The 19,415-nt window shown below is 35.1% G+C and overlaps 1 protein-coding gene across 3 annotated transcripts in view; it reads right to left on the minus strand.

Moving 5' to 3' along the window:
- Window positions 1–19,415, minus strand: part of LNPK (lunapark, ER junction formation factor) — an 83,384-nt gene that overhangs the window by 34,804 nt on the left and 29,165 nt on the right. For all 3 annotated transcript variants that reach the window (XM_004267341.3, XM_033423618.2, XM_033423620.2), the window contains exons 7-8: window positions 12,716–12,799; window positions 12,582–12,633 (exon numbers count right to left, since the gene is read on the minus strand). In XM_004267341.3, coding sequence (XP_004267389.1) covers window positions 12,582–12,633; window positions 12,716–12,799 — 136 coding nt within the window. The remainder of the gene's footprint in view (window positions 1–12,581; window positions 12,634–12,715; window positions 12,800–19,415) is intronic.

A 19,415-nucleotide genomic window follows, 5' to 3' on the forward strand; every position in this document is an offset into this window, starting at 1 on the left:
TCAGAGCTGAAGAATACAATAACTGAGATGAAAAACACACTAGAGGGAATCAATGGAAGATTAGATGATACAGAAGAATAGACTAGTGATCTGAAAGACAGAGTAGTGGAAATCACCCAAGCTGAACAGAAAAAAGAAAAAGAACTCAGAAAAAAGAGAATAGTTTAAGGGACCTCTGGGACAACATCAAGCATACTAACATTCGCATTACATGAATTCCAGAAGGAAGAGAGAGAGAGAAAGGGGCAGAGAAGTTATCTCAAGAAATAATAGCTGAAAACTTCCCCAATGTGAGGAAGGAAACAGACATCCAGGTCCTGGAAGCACAGTCCCAAACAAGACGAACCCAAAGAGGTCCACATCAAGACACATTATACTTAAAATGTCAAAAGAGAAAGATAAGGAGAGAATCTTAAAAGCAGCAGAGAAAAACAACTAGTTATACATACGAGAGCCCCCATAAGACTATCAGCTGACTTTTCAGCAGAAACTTTGCAGGCCAAAAGGGAGCGGCACAATATATTTAAAGTACTGGAGAAAAAAAGAAACAACCAAGAATACTCTACCCATCAAGGTTATCATTCAGAATTGAAGGAGAGGTAGTTTTATACACAGCAAAAGCTAGAGGAGTTCATCACCACTAAACCGACCTTACGAGAAATGTTAAAGGGACTTCTCTAAGTGGAAAAGAAAAAGCCACAACTAGAAGTAAGAAAATTCTGAGAAAACAATCTCACCACTACAGACAAACATATAGTGAAAGTAGTGGATCAATCACTTATAAAGCTAGTAGAAATGATGAAAGGTATAAGTAGTAAAATCATCTATATCTATGTAGTTAAGGGATATGCAAAATAAAAGGATGTAAATTCAAAACATAAAACATGATGGGGGCTAAACATGTAGGGCTTTTAGAAAGTGTTTGAACTTAAAACAAGATCATCAACTTAAAACAGCTATATACACAAGTCATTATATATGAACCTCATAGTACCTAAAACAAAAACACACACACAAAACAAAGGAATCCAAACATAACATTAAAGATATTCATCAAATCATAAGGGAAGAAAGCAAGAGAAGAAGAAAGAAACAAAGAAGAACTACAAAAACAACCAGAAAACAATAAACAGAATGGAAATGAGTAAATACCTATTAATAATTACTTTAAATGTAAATGGACAAAGTGCTCTAATCAAAAGACAATGGATGGCTGAATGGATCAAAAAATCAAGACCAGGACTTCCCTGGTGGTGCAGTGGTTAAGAATCCACCTGTCAATGCAGGGGACACAGGTTCAATCCCTGGTCCGGGAAGGTCCCACATGCCGCGGAGCAACTAAGCCCGTGCGCAACAACTACTGAGCCTGCGCTCCAGAGCCTGTGAGCCACAACTACTGGCCCATGCGCCACAACTACTGAAGCCCACGCGCCTAGAGCCTGTGCTCTGCAAGAAGAGAAGCCACTGTAATGAGAAGCCCATGCACCACAACAAAGAGTAGCCCCCACTCAACGCAACTAGAGAAAGCCTGCATGCAGCAACAAAGACCCAATGCAGTCAAAAAATAATTAATTAAAAAAAAGAATACTAGCAACCAAATTGAACAATACATTAGAAGGATCATAAACCATGACCAAGTGGGGTTTAAACCAAGGATGCAAGGATGGTTCAATATCCACAAATCAATTAATCTGACACACCATGTTAACAAGACGAAAGATAAAAATCCTGATTATCTCAATACATGTAGAAAAAGCATTTGACAAAACCCAACATCCATTTATGATAAAAACTCTCAACAAAGTGGGTATAGTGGGAACATACCTCAACATAATAAATTCCATATATGACAAATCCAGAGCTAAGACTCAACAGAGAAAGCTGAAAGCTTTGCCTCTAAGATCAGGAATAAGACAAAAATGCCCACTCTCATCACACTTATTCAACATGTATTGGAAGCCCTAGCCACAGCAAGCAGACAAGAAAAAGAAATAAAAAGCATCCAGGCTGCTGCTAGTGAACTTGTCCTCAAGGTGAGACACAGCCACCTCTCGCCTCTGCAGGAGACCACCCAACACTAGCAGGGTATTATAGACTAGAAAAATCCTGGTTTAAAAATAAAGAGATTAGGAGAGGAAAGACAGCAGAAGCAAAAAGAATTACAATCCTGCAGCCTGTGGAACAAAAACCACATTCACAGAAAGATAGACAAGATGAAAAGGCAGAGGGCTATGTACCAGATGAAGGAACAAGATAAAACTCCAGAAAAACAACTAAATGAAGTGGAGATAGGCAACCTTCCAGAAAAAGAATTCAGAATAATGATAGTGAAGATGATCAAGGACCTCAGAAAAAGAACAGAGGCAGACTCAAAAGATGCAAGAAATGTTTAACAAAGACCTAGAAGAATTAAAGAACAAACAAACAGAGATGAACAATACAATAACTGAAATGAAAAATACACTAGAAGGAATCAATAGCAGAATAACTGAGGCAGAAGAACGGATAAATGACCTGTAAGACAGAACGGTGGAATTCACTGCTGCAGAACAGAATAAAGAAAAAAGAATGAAAAGAAATGAAGACAGCCTAAGAGACTTCTGAGACAACAGTAAATGCAACAACATTCGCATTATAGGGGTCTCAGAAGGAGAAGAGAGAGAGAAAGGACCCAAGAAAATATTTGAAGAGATTATAGTCGAAAACTTCCCTAACATGGGAAAGGAAATAGCCACCCAAGTCCAGGAAGTGCAGAGAGTCCCATACAGGATAAACCCAAGGAAGACACACACCAAGACACATAGTAATCAAATTGGCAAAAATTAAAGACAAAGAAAAATTGTTGAAAGCAACAAGGGAAAAGCAACAAATAACATACAAGGGAACTCCCAAAAGGTTAACAGTTAATTTCTCAGCGGAAACTCTATAAGCCAGAAGGGAGTGGAATGACATATTTAAAGTGATGAAAGGGAAGAACCTACAACCAGATTACTCTACCCTGCAAGGATCTCATTCAGATTCGATGGAGAAATCAAAAGCTTTACAGACAAGCAAAAGCTAAGAGAATTCAGCACCACCAAACCAGCTCTACAATAAATGCTAAAGGAACTTCTCTAAGTGGGAAACACAAGAGAAGAAAAGGACCTACAAAAACAAACCCAAAACAATTAAGAAAATGGTCATAGGAACATACATATCAATAATTACCTTAAATGTGAATGGATCAAATGCTCCAACCAAAAGACACAGGCTCACTGAATGGATACAAAAACAAGACGCATATATATGCTGTCTACAAGAGACCCACTTCACACCTAGAGACACATACAGATTGAAAGTGAGGGGATGGAAAAAAGATATTCCATGCAAATGGAAATCAAAAGAAAGCTGGAGTAGCGATACTCATATCAGATAAAATAGACTTTAAATTAAAAATGTTACAAGAGACAAGAAAGGACACTACATAATGATCAAGGGATAAATCCAAGAAGAAGATATAATAATTATAAATATATATGCACCCAACATAGGAGCACCTCAATACATAAGGCAACTGCTAACAGCTCTAAAAGAGGAAATCGACAGTAACACAATAATAGTGGGGGACTTTAACACCTCACTTACATCAATGGACAGATCACCCAAACAGAAAATTATTAAGGAAACACAAGCTTTAAATAACACAATAGACCAGATAGATTTAATTGATATTTATAGGACATTCCATCCAAAAACAGCAGATTACACTTTCTTCTCAAGTATGCATGGAACATTCTCCAGGACAGATCACATCTTGGGTCACAAACCAAGCCTTGGTAAATTTAAGAAAACTGAAATCACATTAAGCATCTTTTCTGACGACAATGCTATGAGATTAGAAATCAGTTACAGGGAAAAAAACGTAAAAAACACAAACACATGGAGGCTACACAATACATTACTAAATAACCAAGAGATCACTGAAGAAATCAGAGAGGAAATCAAAAAATACCTAGAGACAAATGACAATGGAAACACGATGATCCAAAACCTATGGGATGCAGCAAAAACAGTTCTAAGAGGGAAGTTTATAGCAATACAATCCTACCTCAAGAAACAACAAATATTTCAAATAAACAATCTAACCTTACACCTAAAAGAACTAGAGAAAGAAGAACAAACAAAACACAAACTTAGTAGAAGGAAAGAAATCATAACGATCAAAGCAGAAATTAATAAAATAGAAACAAAGAAAACAATAACAAATATCAATAAAGCTGGTTCTTTGAGAAGATAAACAAAATTGATAAACCATTAGCCAGACTCATCACGAAAAAGAGAGGACTCAAATCAAAAAAATTAGAAATGAAAATGAAGTTACAACAGACACCACAGAAGTACAAAGCATCCTAAGAGACTACTACAAGCAACACTAAGCCAATAAAATGGACAACCTGGAAGAAATAGACAAATTCTTAGAAAGGTATAACCTTCCAAGACTGAACCAGGAAGAAATAGAAAATATGAACAGACCAATCACAAGTAATGAAATTGAAACTGTGATATAAAATCTTCCAACAAACAAAAGTCCAGGACCAGATGGCTTCACAGGTGAGTTCTATCAAACATTTAGAGAAGAGCTAACACCCATCCTTCTCAAACTCTTCCAAAAATTTGCAGAGGAAGGAACACTCCCAAACTCATTCTATGAGGCCACCATCATCAACCTGATACTAAAACCAGAAAAAGATACTACAAATGAAGAAAATTACAGACCAATATCACTGATGAACACAGATGCAAAAATCCTTAACAAAATACTAGCAAACAGAATCCAACAACACATTAAAAGGCTCATACACCATGATCAAGTGGGATTTATCCCAGGGATGCAAGGATTCTTCAATATACACAAATCAATCAATGTAATACACCATATTAACAAACTGAAGAAGAAAAACCGGATCATCTCAATCTCATCTCATCTCAATAGATGCAGAAAAAGCTTTTGACAAAATTCAACACCAATTTATGATAAAAACTCTCCAGAAAGTGGGCACAGAGGGAACTTACCTCAACATAATAAGGCCACATATGACAAACCCACAGCAAACATCATTCTTTTTTTTTTTTTCGGTACGTGGGCCTCTCACTCTTGTGGCCTCTCCCGTTGCGGAGCACAGGCTCCGGACGCGCAGGCTCAGCGGCCGTGGCTCACGGGCCCAGCTGCTCCAAGCACGTGGGATCTTCCTGGACTGGGGCACGAACCCATGTCCCCTGCAACGGCAGGCGGACTCCCAACCACTGCGCCACCAGAGAAGCCCCAAACATCATTCTTGATGGTGAAAAACTGAAAGCATTTCCTCTAAGATCAGGAAAAAGACAAGAATGTCCACGCTCACCACTATTATTCAACATAGTTTTGGAAGTCCTAGCCATGGCAATCAGAGAAGAAAAATAAATAAAAGGAATACAAATTGGAAAAGAAGAAGTAACACTGTCACTCTTTGCAGATGACATGATACTATACATAGAGAATCATAAAGATGCCACCAGAAAACTACTAGAGCTAATCAATGAATTTGGTAAAGTTGCAGGATACAAAATTAATGCACAGAAATCTCTTGCATTCCTACACACTAATGATGAAAAATCTGAAAGGGAAATTAAGGAAACACTCCCATTTACCATTGCAACAAAAAGAATAAAATACCTAGGAATAAACATACCTAGGGAGACAAAGACCTGTATGCAGAAAACTATGAGACACTGATGAAAGAAATTAAAGATGAAACAAACAGATGGAGAGATATACATGTTCTTGGATTGGAAGAACCAATACTGTGAAAATGACTATACTATCCAATGCAATCTACAGATTCAATGCAATCCCTATCAAATTACCAATGGCATTTTTTACAGAACTAGAACAAAAAATCTTAAAATCTGTAAGGAAAAACAAAAGACCCCGAATAGCCAAAGCAATCTTGAGGGAAAAAATACAGAGCTGGAGGAATCAGGCTTCTGGACTTCAGACTATACTACAAAGCTACAGTAATCAAGATAATATGGTACTGGCACAAAAACAGAAATAAAGACCAATGGAACAGGATAGAAAGCCCAGAGATAAACCCACACACGTATAGTCACCTTATTTTTGATAAAGGAGGCAAGAATATACAATGGAGAAAAGACAGTCTCTTCAGTAAGTGGTGCTGGGAAAACTGGACAGCTACATGTAAAAGAATGAAATTAGAACAGTCCTTAACACCATATACAAAAATAAACTCAAAGTGGATTAGAGACCTAAATGTAAGACTGGACAGTATAAAACTCTTACAGGAAAACATAGGAAGAACACTCTTTGACATAAATCACAGCAAGATCTTTTCTGATCCACCTCCTAGAGTAATGGAAATAAAAACAAAAATAAACAAATGGGACCTAATGAAACTTAAAAGTTTTTACACAGCAAAGGAAGCTACAAACACGAGGAAAAGACAACCCTCAGAATGGGAGAAAATATTTGAAAACAAATCAATGGACAAAGGATTAATCTCCAAAATATATAAACAGCTCATGCAGCTCAATATTAAAAAGACAAACAACCCCATCAAAAAATGGGCAGAAGGGCTTCCCTGGTGGCACAGTGGTTGAGAGTCCGCCTGCCAATGCAGGGGACACAGGTTCGTGCTCCGGTCCAGGAAGATCCCACATGCCGCGGAGCGGCTAGGCCTGTGAGCCATGGTCACTGAGCCTGCGTGTCCGGAGCCTGTGCTCTGCAACAGGAGGGGTGACAAAAGTGAGAGGTCCGCGTACCGCAAAAAAAAAAAAAGGGCAAAAGACCTAAATAGACATTTCTCCAAAGAACACATACAGATGGCCAAGAAGCACATGAAAAGGTGCTCAACATCACTAATTATTAGAGAAATGCAAATCAAAACTACAATGATTTATCACCTCACACTAGTTAGAACGGGCATCATCAGGAAATCTACAAACAACAAATGCTGGAGAGGGTGTGGAGAAAAGGGAACCCTCTTGCACTGTTGGTGGGAATATAAATTGATACAGTCACTATGGAGAACAGTACGGAGGTTTCTTAAAAAACTAAAAATAGAATTACCATATGACCCAGCAATCCCACTATTGGGCATATACCCAGAGAAAACCATAATTCAAAAAGACACACACACCCCAATGTTCATTGCAGCACTATTTATAATAGCCAGGACATGGAAGCAACCTAAATGCCCATCGACAGATGAATAGATAAAGAAGATGTGGTACATATATACAATGGAATATTACTCAGCCATAAAAAGGAACGAAATTGAGTCATTTGTAGAGACATGGATGGAACTAGAGACTGTCATACAGAGTGAAGTAAGTCAGAAAGAGAAAAACAAATATCGTATATTAACGCATATATGTGGGACCTAGAAAAATGGTACAGATGAACTGGTTTGCAGGGCAGAAATTGAAACACAGATGCATAGAACAAACGTATGGACACCATGGGGGGAACGTGGCCGGGGGGTGGGGGGGTGGTGTGATGAACTGGGAGATCGGGATTGACATGTATACACTGATGAGTATAAAATTGATGACTAATAAGAACCTGCTGTATAAAGAAATAAATAAAGTTCAAAAATAATAATAATAAATAAAAATAAAGAGATTAGGAGCAGTTGCTCTACTGACTTGCTGTATAAAAAAAAAAAGAAAAAAGCATCCAAATTGGAAAGGAAGAAGTCACTGTCACTATTTGCAGATAACATGATATGGTATATACAAAACCCTAAAGACATCACCAGAAAACTTTTAGAACTCATTAATGAATTCAGGAAAGTTGAAGGACACAAAATTAATATACAGAAATCTGTTTCATTTCTATTCACTAATAACTAGCATAAAGGGAAAAAAAAGAGAAAACAATCCCATTTATAATTGCATCAAAAAGAATAAAATAGCTAGGAATAAATTTAACCAAGAAGGTGAAAGACCTATACTCTGAAAACTATAAGACACTGATGAAAGAAATTGATAATGACACAAATAAATGGAAAGATATACCATGATCATGGGTTGAAAGAATTAATACTGTTAAAATGTCCATACTATCCAAAGCAATCTACAAATTCAGTGCAATCCCTATCAAAATACCAATGGCGTTTTTAACAGAACTAGAACAAATAATCCTAAAACTGGTAGGAACCACAAAAGACTCCAAATATCCAAAGAAGAACAAAGCCAGAGTTACTGTGCTCCCAGAGTTCAAACTATACTACAAAGCTATAGTAATCAGAATAGTATTGTACTAGCACAAAAACAGTCACGTTGATCAATGGAACAGAACACAGCCCAGAAATAAGCCCATGCTTATAGTCAATTAATCTATGACAAAGGAGGCAAAAATATAACGTGGAGAAAGACAGTCTCTTCAATAAAGTGTTGGGAAAATTGGACAGCTACGTGCAAAAGTATTAAATACCATATACAAAAATAAACTCAAAATGGGTTAAAGTCTTAAGTGCAAAACCTAAAACTATAAAACCCCTAGAAGAAAACATAGGCAACAAACGCTTGACATTAGTCTTAGCAATGTCTTTTTGGATCTATCTCCTCAGGCAAAAGAAACAAAAGCAAGAATAAACAAATGGGACTAATCAAACTAAAAAGCTTTTGCACAGAGAAGGAAACCAACAACAAAACACAAAGGCAACCTACTGAGTGGGAAAAGATATTTGCGGATGATATATCGAATAAGGGGTTAATATCCAAAATATCCAAAGAACATACACAACTCAGTATCAAAAAAACCAAGCAATCTGATTAAACAATAGGCAGAGGACTTGAATAGACATTTTTCCAAAAAAGACATACAGATGACCAACAGACACATGAAAAGATGCTCAATATCACTAACTATCAGGGAAATGCAAAACAAAATCACAGTGAGATATCACCTCACACCTGTCAGAATGGCCATTACCAAAAAGACAACAAGTAACAAGTGTTGGCAAGGAGAAAAAAGGAACCCTCATACATTGTTGGTGGGAATGTAAATTCGTACGGCCACGATGGAAAACAGTATGGAGCTGGGTCAAATAATAAAAATAGAACTACCAGAAGATCCAGCAATTCCACTCCTGGGTTTCTATCTGAAGAAAACAAAAATACTAATTTGAAAAGATATATGCACCCCTGTGTTCATTTCAGCATTATTTACAATAGCAAGTGTCCACCCATAGATAGGTAAAGAAGATGTGGTATGTATTCATGTATACAATGGAGTATTACTCAGCCATAAAACAGAATGAAATCTTGCCATAATGCAACAACATGGATGGACCTAGGGGGTATTTTGCTAAGTGAAATAAGTCAGGCAAAGAAAGACAAAAACCAAATGATTTCACTTATATGTGGAATCCAAAAACCAAAACAAAGGAACAAACAAAACAAAACAGAAACAGACTCACAGATACAGAGAACAAACTGGTAGCTGCCAGAGGGGAGGGGAGTTGGGGAATGGATGAAATAGATGAAGGGGATTAAAAGGTACAAACTTCCAGTGACACAAAAAATAAGTTAAGGGGATATAATATAGTGTACAGCATGGGGAATATAGTCAATAATATTATAATAACTTTGTATGGTGACAAATGGTTACTATACTTATTGTGGAGATCATTTTGTAATGCATGTAAATGTTGAATCACTATGTTGTACACCTGAAACCAATATTGTATGTCAACTATACTTCAATAATTTTTTTTAAAAATAAAGAAAAACACAAGAGATAAAAAATTGGTGGGGGTGGGGTGGCCGTGAGAGGCTGGCAGTAAGGTTAGTATTATGTTCAGTAAATATTATACTCCTTTAAGAGCTAAACCTAAGCAAATCAAAGAATACTATTCTCAAATTTTATAATCATTCTTAGTGTAATATATATTATTAACACGTAAATAATAAAAAATAAAAGAAAGCTATCTACTACACATGAATCCAAGTTCTGGTTCAGAAAACATGCAAGAGAGCTAGTAAAATAAGGACACCACAATTAGATTCAGTTTGGAGAGCCACACATGTACATACATACATCCTTTAGTATTTTTTTCCCTTTTCTTTTATTTAAGTTCAGAAATAGGTGAAAGAAACAAAAAGGAAAGAAAGGGGGAGGGAGAGAAGAAGGTGTTGGGGAGAAAGGGAGTGAGTGAGGAAGGAAGGAAGGAAGGGAGGGAGGGAGGGACTGACGGACTAACAATGGTTCAAAGCAAAGAAATAAAGACAATTTTAAACTCACAGAAACACAGAACTTAAACATAAATAAAATGTATGACGAATTTGCCTATAATAACAAGATCAAATTAAACAAGGAACTAAATTATAATTCTCAAAAAGTAGAATAAAGTTGAGATACAGTTTAGAGTTTTTTTAAATAGGGAAAAAAATTCCAAATAGCAATTAATATTTACAGACCCAGAAAAGTTAGGAATACTAGAATAGTGTACCTCAGAAGAAATATTTTTAAAAAATAGGTTATAAGCTTCTTAAGGTCAAAAACCATATTACATTCATCTCTTTATTCCCCATGATGTCTACACATAAGAGTTATTTAATACATTCTTTGAAGTGAATGATTCATTTATATTATAGCTAAATGTTAATTCTCCCTAAAAGAATATCCAAAAGCAGTGCTGCAGGAATCCAAAGTAGAGAGACCAGAAGTGGTTTTTCTATAGTTACAACAATATGACAGCAGAAGAAAAAAATTGGGGCTTCAAAAGTTTCTAAGGAAAGATAAGTTTAGATTCTTAAAGGAACTAATGTTGCCTAATGTTAATAAATGCTTAAGAATGTCAATAAAGGGCATCATACATCTGTTCTTTTTTAATAAGAGAGAACAGATTTTTGTTAAAGTAACAGCAACAGCTTTCTGCAAAATATCACATTTTAAAAATATATTCACTAAGGTTATTCAAGAAGCACTTTTGAAAAGTTACTACCAGTCATACAAGTAGAAAGTATAGTAACCTGGCCTTCAGGCCAAAAAAAAATTTTATAATTACTAGTAAGAAGTATAAATTATAGAAAAATTTAAACTGATTATGAAAGTAGGTGTTACATTGCAAGTATCTATGACTAATTTTCTTTTTTTCAGAAGCACAGCATGGCTTGTGGGATCTTAGTTCTCTGACCAGGGGTTGAACTCACACCCCATGCAGTTGGAAGGGCAGAGTCCTAATCACTGGACCTCCAGGGAATTCTCTACGACTAATTTATTTTAATCATATTTAAACTTTTACATAACTTTTGATAGACTTTTACATTTATCAAAAGAGCGGGCTAATATTTCTATAAACCAGAATCCTACTTATAAAATATGGGAAACAGTGGGATTCTTCCCACATACCTCCGCCAATTAGAATACCTAAAACTACTATGGCTTATTTACTACCCATGGTCTTTGTGGATATTTATAAAAGAACTGACTTCTCGAAGTTCTAAATGTCACCCTAACTTTATAAACCAGGCTCCAATTCCGATGATTTATAAGAGTAGAAGTTAAATTTTTGTAAGTATATTCCATATAGCAACAAAAGCCTTACAAACTACAGGCATACCTTGTTTTATTTGCTTCATTTTATTGTACTTTGGGAATACTGAGTTTTTTCACAAAATGAATTTTACAAATTGAAGGTATATGGCAACCCTGCATTGTCAGATGATGGTTAGCATTTTTTAGCAATAAAGTATTTTTTAATTAAGGTATGTACATTTTTTTAGACATAATGCTATTACACACTTAATAGACTACAGTATAGTGTAAACATAACTTTAATACACACTGGGAAAACCAAAAAGTGTGTGTGACTCACTTTATTGCGATATTCACTTTATTGGGGTGGTCTGGAACCAAACCTGCAATATCTGAGGTATGCCTGTTAATTTATTATACTCTAGAGAAGAGAACAAAAAAGGAAGCCAATGCAAACTCAAAAATATCTTTTCACATGCCAGTCTTGGGCATACTTTATGTAACCACTTAAAATAATAACATAATAGTAATGGTTTCACTAGTAATCTGGCAATATAACCTCAAAAAGAAAGAGTTAATGTTATTATATAGCAGTAATTCAATTTTTTTTCTCGTTTCTAAATTACATTTTTTTTCTTTCTAACAGTGTTACTTTAGAAGGAACTCAAGTTTGACAAAAATCTTCATTAAATTCCTCAAAAAATAAATCATAAAAATGTAAGAATTTTCATAATAGCAGATATTCCAGGAGACTCTTATTTAAAGGGGGGAAAAAACCTTACAAAATATTGGTGAAATCACTTAAATTTCAAAAGATTAAAACTAATTATATATTTAATCTCAAAAGATAATAACATCTTTACTCATCAACATATTTCTATAAAATCAAAATGAAATAAACTTATTGCCATCTATTTTAAGTCATATCCCAAATTACCAAATACGAATTAACATAAAAGCATCCTACATAAGTTTTTCACACCTCTATCACACTTTTGAACTCACTTGGATAAATATGGATCTTTCCAACAGCAGCAGGAGTTTCTACAAAGTTATTTACCTTGTCCAGGTCTTGCAGTTATAGTTGCTCCAGCAGATGGCGGCTCCAACTCCTGTCAAATTCAATAATGTTATTACAGTGACCTACTACAATGTGCGATTTAAAATAAAATAGTAGTGATATTACAGCCTTACCTTTGCTTTCTTTGAGTCTGGATCAAACCTTTCAAGAATTAATTTAGCTGTTTTATAAGTTTCTTTTTCCATGACTTCTTCAAGCTGCAAACAAAAATTTCCACAAGTTGTCACATTTTAAAACACACATGCACTACTTACTTTTATAAGTCCTATTCAAAAAGTATTCAACTGCAAGGCTTAAAATAAACAGCACATAATATACCCAGATAGCATGAAAGACTTCCACATTCAAATAATTAAAATCCAGATTTTAAAATGGCTTCTAACCTCTAATATGTTACTTGTATTTAACAGCTTTACTGCAAGGAAATACCAAATATTGCTAATTGTTTACATATAATGAGGAGAATAATTACATGCACCAACTTCAATAATGGAATGTGCAAAAATCTATCAGCCATCATTATTGGAAGTTATTAGACATGACAAGCAAATGACAGGCAATTCCTCAGATTTATTTCCTCCTAGTACTTAATGCTATTAATTTAAAGAAGGTCGTTAGCCAAGAGCTTTACAAAATAAAATCTCTGTGCCAATTAACTGCTGTCAGCATCGATTTTAGATTATTTATTAGCAGAAGCAATTAGCTTGCTGCAAAATGCAGTGAAAACTCACCTAACTGGGAGAACAGCCATGCTCTCTCATGGAATTTGCTCAAATGACTTTAAAAGCTGAAGCTCCCCATTTTTTACTTAGATTCAAACAACTTTAGGGGGAAAAACTGAACATAATAAGAATTTAAGTAAAGATTTTACTGAGTTCTATGCTCACACTAGGGACTGTAATTAAAGCACTTCATTATTATAGAATTTTATTTACAATGCACTCAAGTCACTTTATGGCTTAATATGTGGGTTTAATTTAAAAAGTAATCACTAGTAAAGTATCATTTTAGCAGTTACAGCCCAATATCAGAAAAAGTTTAACTTTAGTACAAGACAGTCATAGTTATGACATAGTTAATATATAGAATAAAAATGCTTTTGCAAAACTTGGAAGAGGACCTTTTCCTTCTCAGTGACCACTTAGATTCATTAAATGTCATGTTTATTCCAAAGGACATTTATTTTAAAATGCAAAGCAGAGAACATTTACCAAATTAAAATACAATTTAAAATATGCTGCCACAATAGTTAACAGATTCCTCATTAAAATCTCAATATAACACTTAAGAAGTGCTTAGATGAATGATTTACTAACCTTGGTTTAGTGAAACTAAAATATTTTTCTAACTATTTCAAAATTATGATAAATTCTCAAACAAGCAAGTTTAAATTTCTGATGTAAAGAAAATGTTTGTAACATTACTACTTTAGGGTTGGGGAAAAACTTAGGATGGGGACAGAGAGAGGGCATGATAGAATCTATCCCCAAATCAACATAATCTACATGAAACAGCAAAGAACTGAATCCCTGATCTCTACAAATTAATTTTTGATGGTCCAGACCAGTGCTGTAACAATAGAACTACCTGTAATGATGGAAGTGGTTTATATCTGCACAATAGAGTAGCTACAATGCCATATGTGATAAATGATCACTTAAAATATTGCTTGTGCAACTGAGGAACCCAACTGTAGCTACTTTTATTCCACTTTAAATAATGTAAACTTTAAAAGCTACATGGGTCTAGTGGCTACTGACTTGTACAGCACAATTCTAGAGTAAGACTATTGGTAGGTTTAAAAAGAAGATTAGATACAACTGTGATCTTTAAAACAATACACAAAAGTCAAAACTGAAATGCCATTTTATTAAACGATTGCCATTCCTAGTACATCATTCAGCAAGTATTCATGTTTATGTCTATGTACATGTAAAGTATCTTAAATAAAAACATTTTAAAAAGCAAAAGATATAAATCCATTCTCTTTTTCTTTTGCATTTACTTTGAAAAATTCTTTTTTCACGTAATAGCTTAATTAACACATATATTCCTACTACATTTTAAGTGAATAATTTGTTTTATAAATAGGGAGACATCTGATCAGTGGGAAGAATACAAACTTGAAACCATGACATCAGAAAAGATCTGGGTTCAAAGTACATCTCCATTGTTAATTAGCTGTAGAAAGACTGAGCAAGTCTGTTAGCCTCAGTTTCTCCTTTTGTAGAGCAGAAACATTAACACTTTCTCGTAGCACTGTTATGCAATTTAAGTAATGTAGGAGAGTCTATACCAGTACCTAACACAAAAACGCATAATCTTCAATGATACCTCAGTTATTCAGAGTGGATCTGAAACAAGCAGTGTTTTCAAATACCCACCGTATTAATATCAGGATTCAGGAATGAGAAACTGAATTCTCAGAATTCCCTGAATTACAAATTACTCTGTATTCTTCCTAATATTTTACATATTTCAAATAATAATGAATGATGTAACAAAGAGTGAATTGTTTTTCTGTGATATGAGTATACTAAAAGTTTAAAAGTTTTTTATTTAAAAAAGAGAATAATAGGGACTTCCCTAGTGGTGCAGTGGTTAAGAACCCACCTGCCAACGCAGGGGACACGGGTTTGAGCCCTGGTCCGGGAAGATCCCACATGCCACAGAGCAACTAATCCCGTGCGCCATAACTACTGAGCCCGCGTGCTGCAACAACTGAAGCCCACGCGCCTAGAGCCCGTGCTCTGCAACAAGAGAAGCCACCGCAATGAGAAGCCCGCGCACCACAAGAGTAGCCCCTGCTCGCCGCAACTAGAGAAAGCTAGCGTGCAGCAACGAACACCCAACACAGCCAAAATTTTAAAAATAAAATAAATAAATTAAAATTAAAGAAATAAAAATTAAAAAGAATAATAAACACATGGTTGCTTATTTATTATGAATCAACATTATTTTGGCAAGATTATATATTTTGAGAACATATAAAAATTATTTCTACCTGATATAGAATTTCATCATAGAAGATACTAAAAGAAGGGAACACTAACACAAAATAAACATCAATTTTTTTAATTTTGAAAGATAATTATACAATATTTAAATTATAACTCTTGAAATAAAATTTTAAAACACACAAAGCATTAACTGCCTTATCCAATACTCTTTATCCTGTTTCATAACAAATATTCCGATGTAGAAAAATGTCTTGTGTTTTGTACTGACTTTGGTCAAATTATTAAAAGAATCTTCAATTCACAGCTTTAGGGTACATGTTGCATTATTTAAACTCATATTTTTAAAATGATGAAAATACTGTCTGCTTATCCTGATTTTGTTTTGCTGTTGAAATCAATATTGTTTTTACTAATTCAGATTTTAAATCATTTTCTGACTTTATATAGGAGTATTCTACAATAACAGTAACATCTCTCTCAGCATTTCTTCTGTTAAAGTATTTACAAAGATCTGTAGCCTACAGTGAATATTCAAACACTGGAAAACACCAGCAGATATTACTGGGTAATATAAAAATGTAACATGAAACTTCTAGTGAGGTTAACAGCCCCACACAGAATCACATGCTAAAATTGCCAATTTAAGGACTTATTTTGCTTCCAAAATTTATTTCATGGAATATCACTCACAGGATTTTGTATACAGTATTCTATATATATAAACTTATTAACATTTATTTGTAAGAATAAGTCACCATTAATAAGAGACAGGGCCCATAAAACAGACTTATGGCCACAAAAGCAAGACTGACTAATTAGATTGTGCCACTTCTCCTCTATGTGCTCCTGTCCTGTTGCCTAAAATGTCCACATTAACCTACAGCTCAGCATGCCAGCATTTCTTGCTCTTGCTTTCAACTGACACTAGTGGATTCTTTTGAACCAGTAACATTTGTAGTGATTGTTAAGTTTTAATTCTCAGAGAATTATAATAATTCTTTCCCAGGTTCCCAATTTCTCAACCGATTTTCCTCAGGACTTGGAAAAATATAAATTGCCTGAGAAATGCCAGAAAGGAATTACCACATAGAAACACCTGTAATATTCTGAAAAAAGCACAGCATTTTCATGAAGCCACTTAAAGAGGTCATTTTGACTCAAGTTTTGATGGATTTTGATTTTGAACTGTTTTGATGGGATGCTCATGGATACAAAGCGATTATCTATTGAATAGTGACATGTTTTAAACTAAAAGTTAAAAAAAAAATGTGAGTGGCAAAACGTACACAACCAGACTTGGGAGGTTTTTTAGGTAACTAAAGATTAATTCCTAGCTTTATTTTAGTAAGTAAATACTTACATTAAGTTCTTAGATTTAAAACATTGTTTTAAAACATTTAAAACGGTGTCACTCATTTTCCTTTCTAAGTAATTTTAATTAATTGATAATTCATGTTTATTGTTACAAATTACACTTTGACAAATTACAAATTACATTACAAATCTATCCAGATTAAAGAGAGGCATACCTGAGGAAATCACCTTTAATAACACCTCAAGTAGTAAATACAATTTACATTCATTTTTTTAGTGAAAGAGAAGGGTTAGGAGTTGGGTACTTTTAAACTAATGGCTATTCTTCCTGCCAGCATTTTTAAAGCTATAAATGTAGAGTTAAACATCAAGGAGCAAAATCAGTTTTGATTACATTTTGCTTTTGCTCAAAAGTAATGTCCCTTCTTTTTCCTCTCATTACCAGTACAAATCATTAGCTAGCATTGTACTCCTTACAAATTCACCCTTAACACCTATTGTTCTAAACAAAGTATAACTCAAACAAAGCAGCTCTGTTAAGGGCTTGAGCAATAAAGGCAAGGGACTAGTTAGCAACAGCAACAGTACTGAAACCAGAAGCAATCAAGTCAATGCAAATTGTGTTCCCTAATTAACAAAATGAGTTAAAGCAGCCAACTTATTTTTCTTTAATTATACATTGCAAGAGAAATGCTATACTGAAGTATTCTGTAATATTGATGTCTCATGAACCATTTAGATATACAAAACTATTGAACCTTGAACTGAGTTTCCCAACTGTCAGACCTAGATGGAGCAGCGTTTATGTTGTGATTCCATCAAGGGCTATTAAAGAAGTAAATAGCTTGGTTTGTCCTGTCAAAGAATTTTCTAAGTCTGTTCTGTTACTCTACTGAGAGTTCTTCACCAATCATATGTTCTCTAAGATTCTGTTTTCTGTTCATGTGATGCCACTGACATTGAATCAGCTTCTCATCACTTAGAATTTTTTTATTTTCTTCTTTTTTTCTCTCTCTTTTTTCTTTTGTCTTCCTCCTTGTCTTTTCTACTTTAATCAATATTTCTCCATTTTGGTACAACAAGTAAGGCTTGGCTACCAGCTCTTCTTTTTTTTATCACATCAGCAAACCAAACCAATCATATCACAACTTCTATATTATTGAGAACCATCAGTATTTCCTCACTTTGAATTTCTGGCTGTTCCATAATGTGTAGAATGCCAGAAATATAATAAGATACAATGGAAACATTTCTACGTTTCAATTTAGGACCATCAAAAGTATCAATGCAATTTTTTTTTTTTTTTTCCAGTACGCAGGCCTCTCACTGTTGTGGCCTCTCCCATTGCAGAGCACAGGCTCCGGACGCGCAGGCCCAGCGGCCATGGCTCACAGGCCTAGCTGCTCCACAGCATGTGGGGTCTTCCTGGACCTGGGCACGAACCCGTGTCCCCTGCATGGGCAGGCAGACTCTCAACCACTGCGCCACCAGGGAAGCCCTCAATGCAATTTTGATAAATACCTCACAGAATACTGAAGAGGCATCAAATAAAAAAGATAAGGAATCCTTTCAGAATTAAGGTTTCTTTATTTTTCAGGTACTTAAATCCCTCAGGACCAGTGTCTTTTCTTACCAATTCACAGAACAATTTTTAACATTAATCTTAACCTTCATAATTTTTATTAGTTTCATCCATAATTGTTACTCATTATGTTAGACTAAAATACATTAAATTGATTTTGCATCTGATCAAATTTCATTAAGTTTCCATATAACATGATACTCCTATCAATTATCATTCTTATACTTCAAAAATAATTACATGAAAAAAGTATATGTAAATTCAAGCCAAACACCAAGTTCAACCCACTTATTAAAAACTATTACAGGGCTTCCCTGGTGGCGCAGTGGTTGAGAGTCCGTCTGCCGATGCTGGGGACACGGGTTCGTGCCCCGGTCCGGGAAGATCCCACATGCCATGGAGCGGCTGGGCCTGTGAGCCATGGCCACTGAGCCTGCCCGTCCGGAGCCTGTGCTCCGCAATGGGAGAGGCCACAACAGTGAGAGGACCACGTACCGCAAAAAAAAAAACAAAAAAACTATTACATATCAACCTCTAAACATCTAGAGTCCTTCCTCTCTCTCTTGATCCTCCTCTTTCCAACCCATCTGAAGGATGCATTTAACTGGCCCCACAACAGACACCCATGTGATCAGAACTGCTGATAGAAAATGAAAGAAACCAAAGAAAAAATACTCTCTTTCTCTCTCCCCAGTTTTCTTTGGCCTTTTTTTTTTTGCATGTTAAATTTGTTTTTTACAACCAATCTTCTTGATTCCCTCTCTCCTCGCTTTATTATGTCAAGAAAATCTGAGAACTGACATACGATGTTTGGTCTTTTTTTGGCCCTAATAATAAATCTGGATACCCACTTTTTACCACTCTGCCTCATTTAGTCCTCCAAAATGATTCATTTACTTACTTCTCAGCTTCCAACTGACATAGACACTCAGACTCTCAAAAGTTCATCTAACTACT

This window comes from Orcinus orca, chromosome 7 (genome assembly GCF_937001465.1).
Source record: "Orcinus orca chromosome 7, mOrcOrc1.1, whole genome shotgun sequence".
In the NCBI taxonomy this organism is placed as follows: Eukaryota; Metazoa; Chordata; class Mammalia; order Artiodactyla; family Delphinidae; genus Orcinus; species Orcinus orca.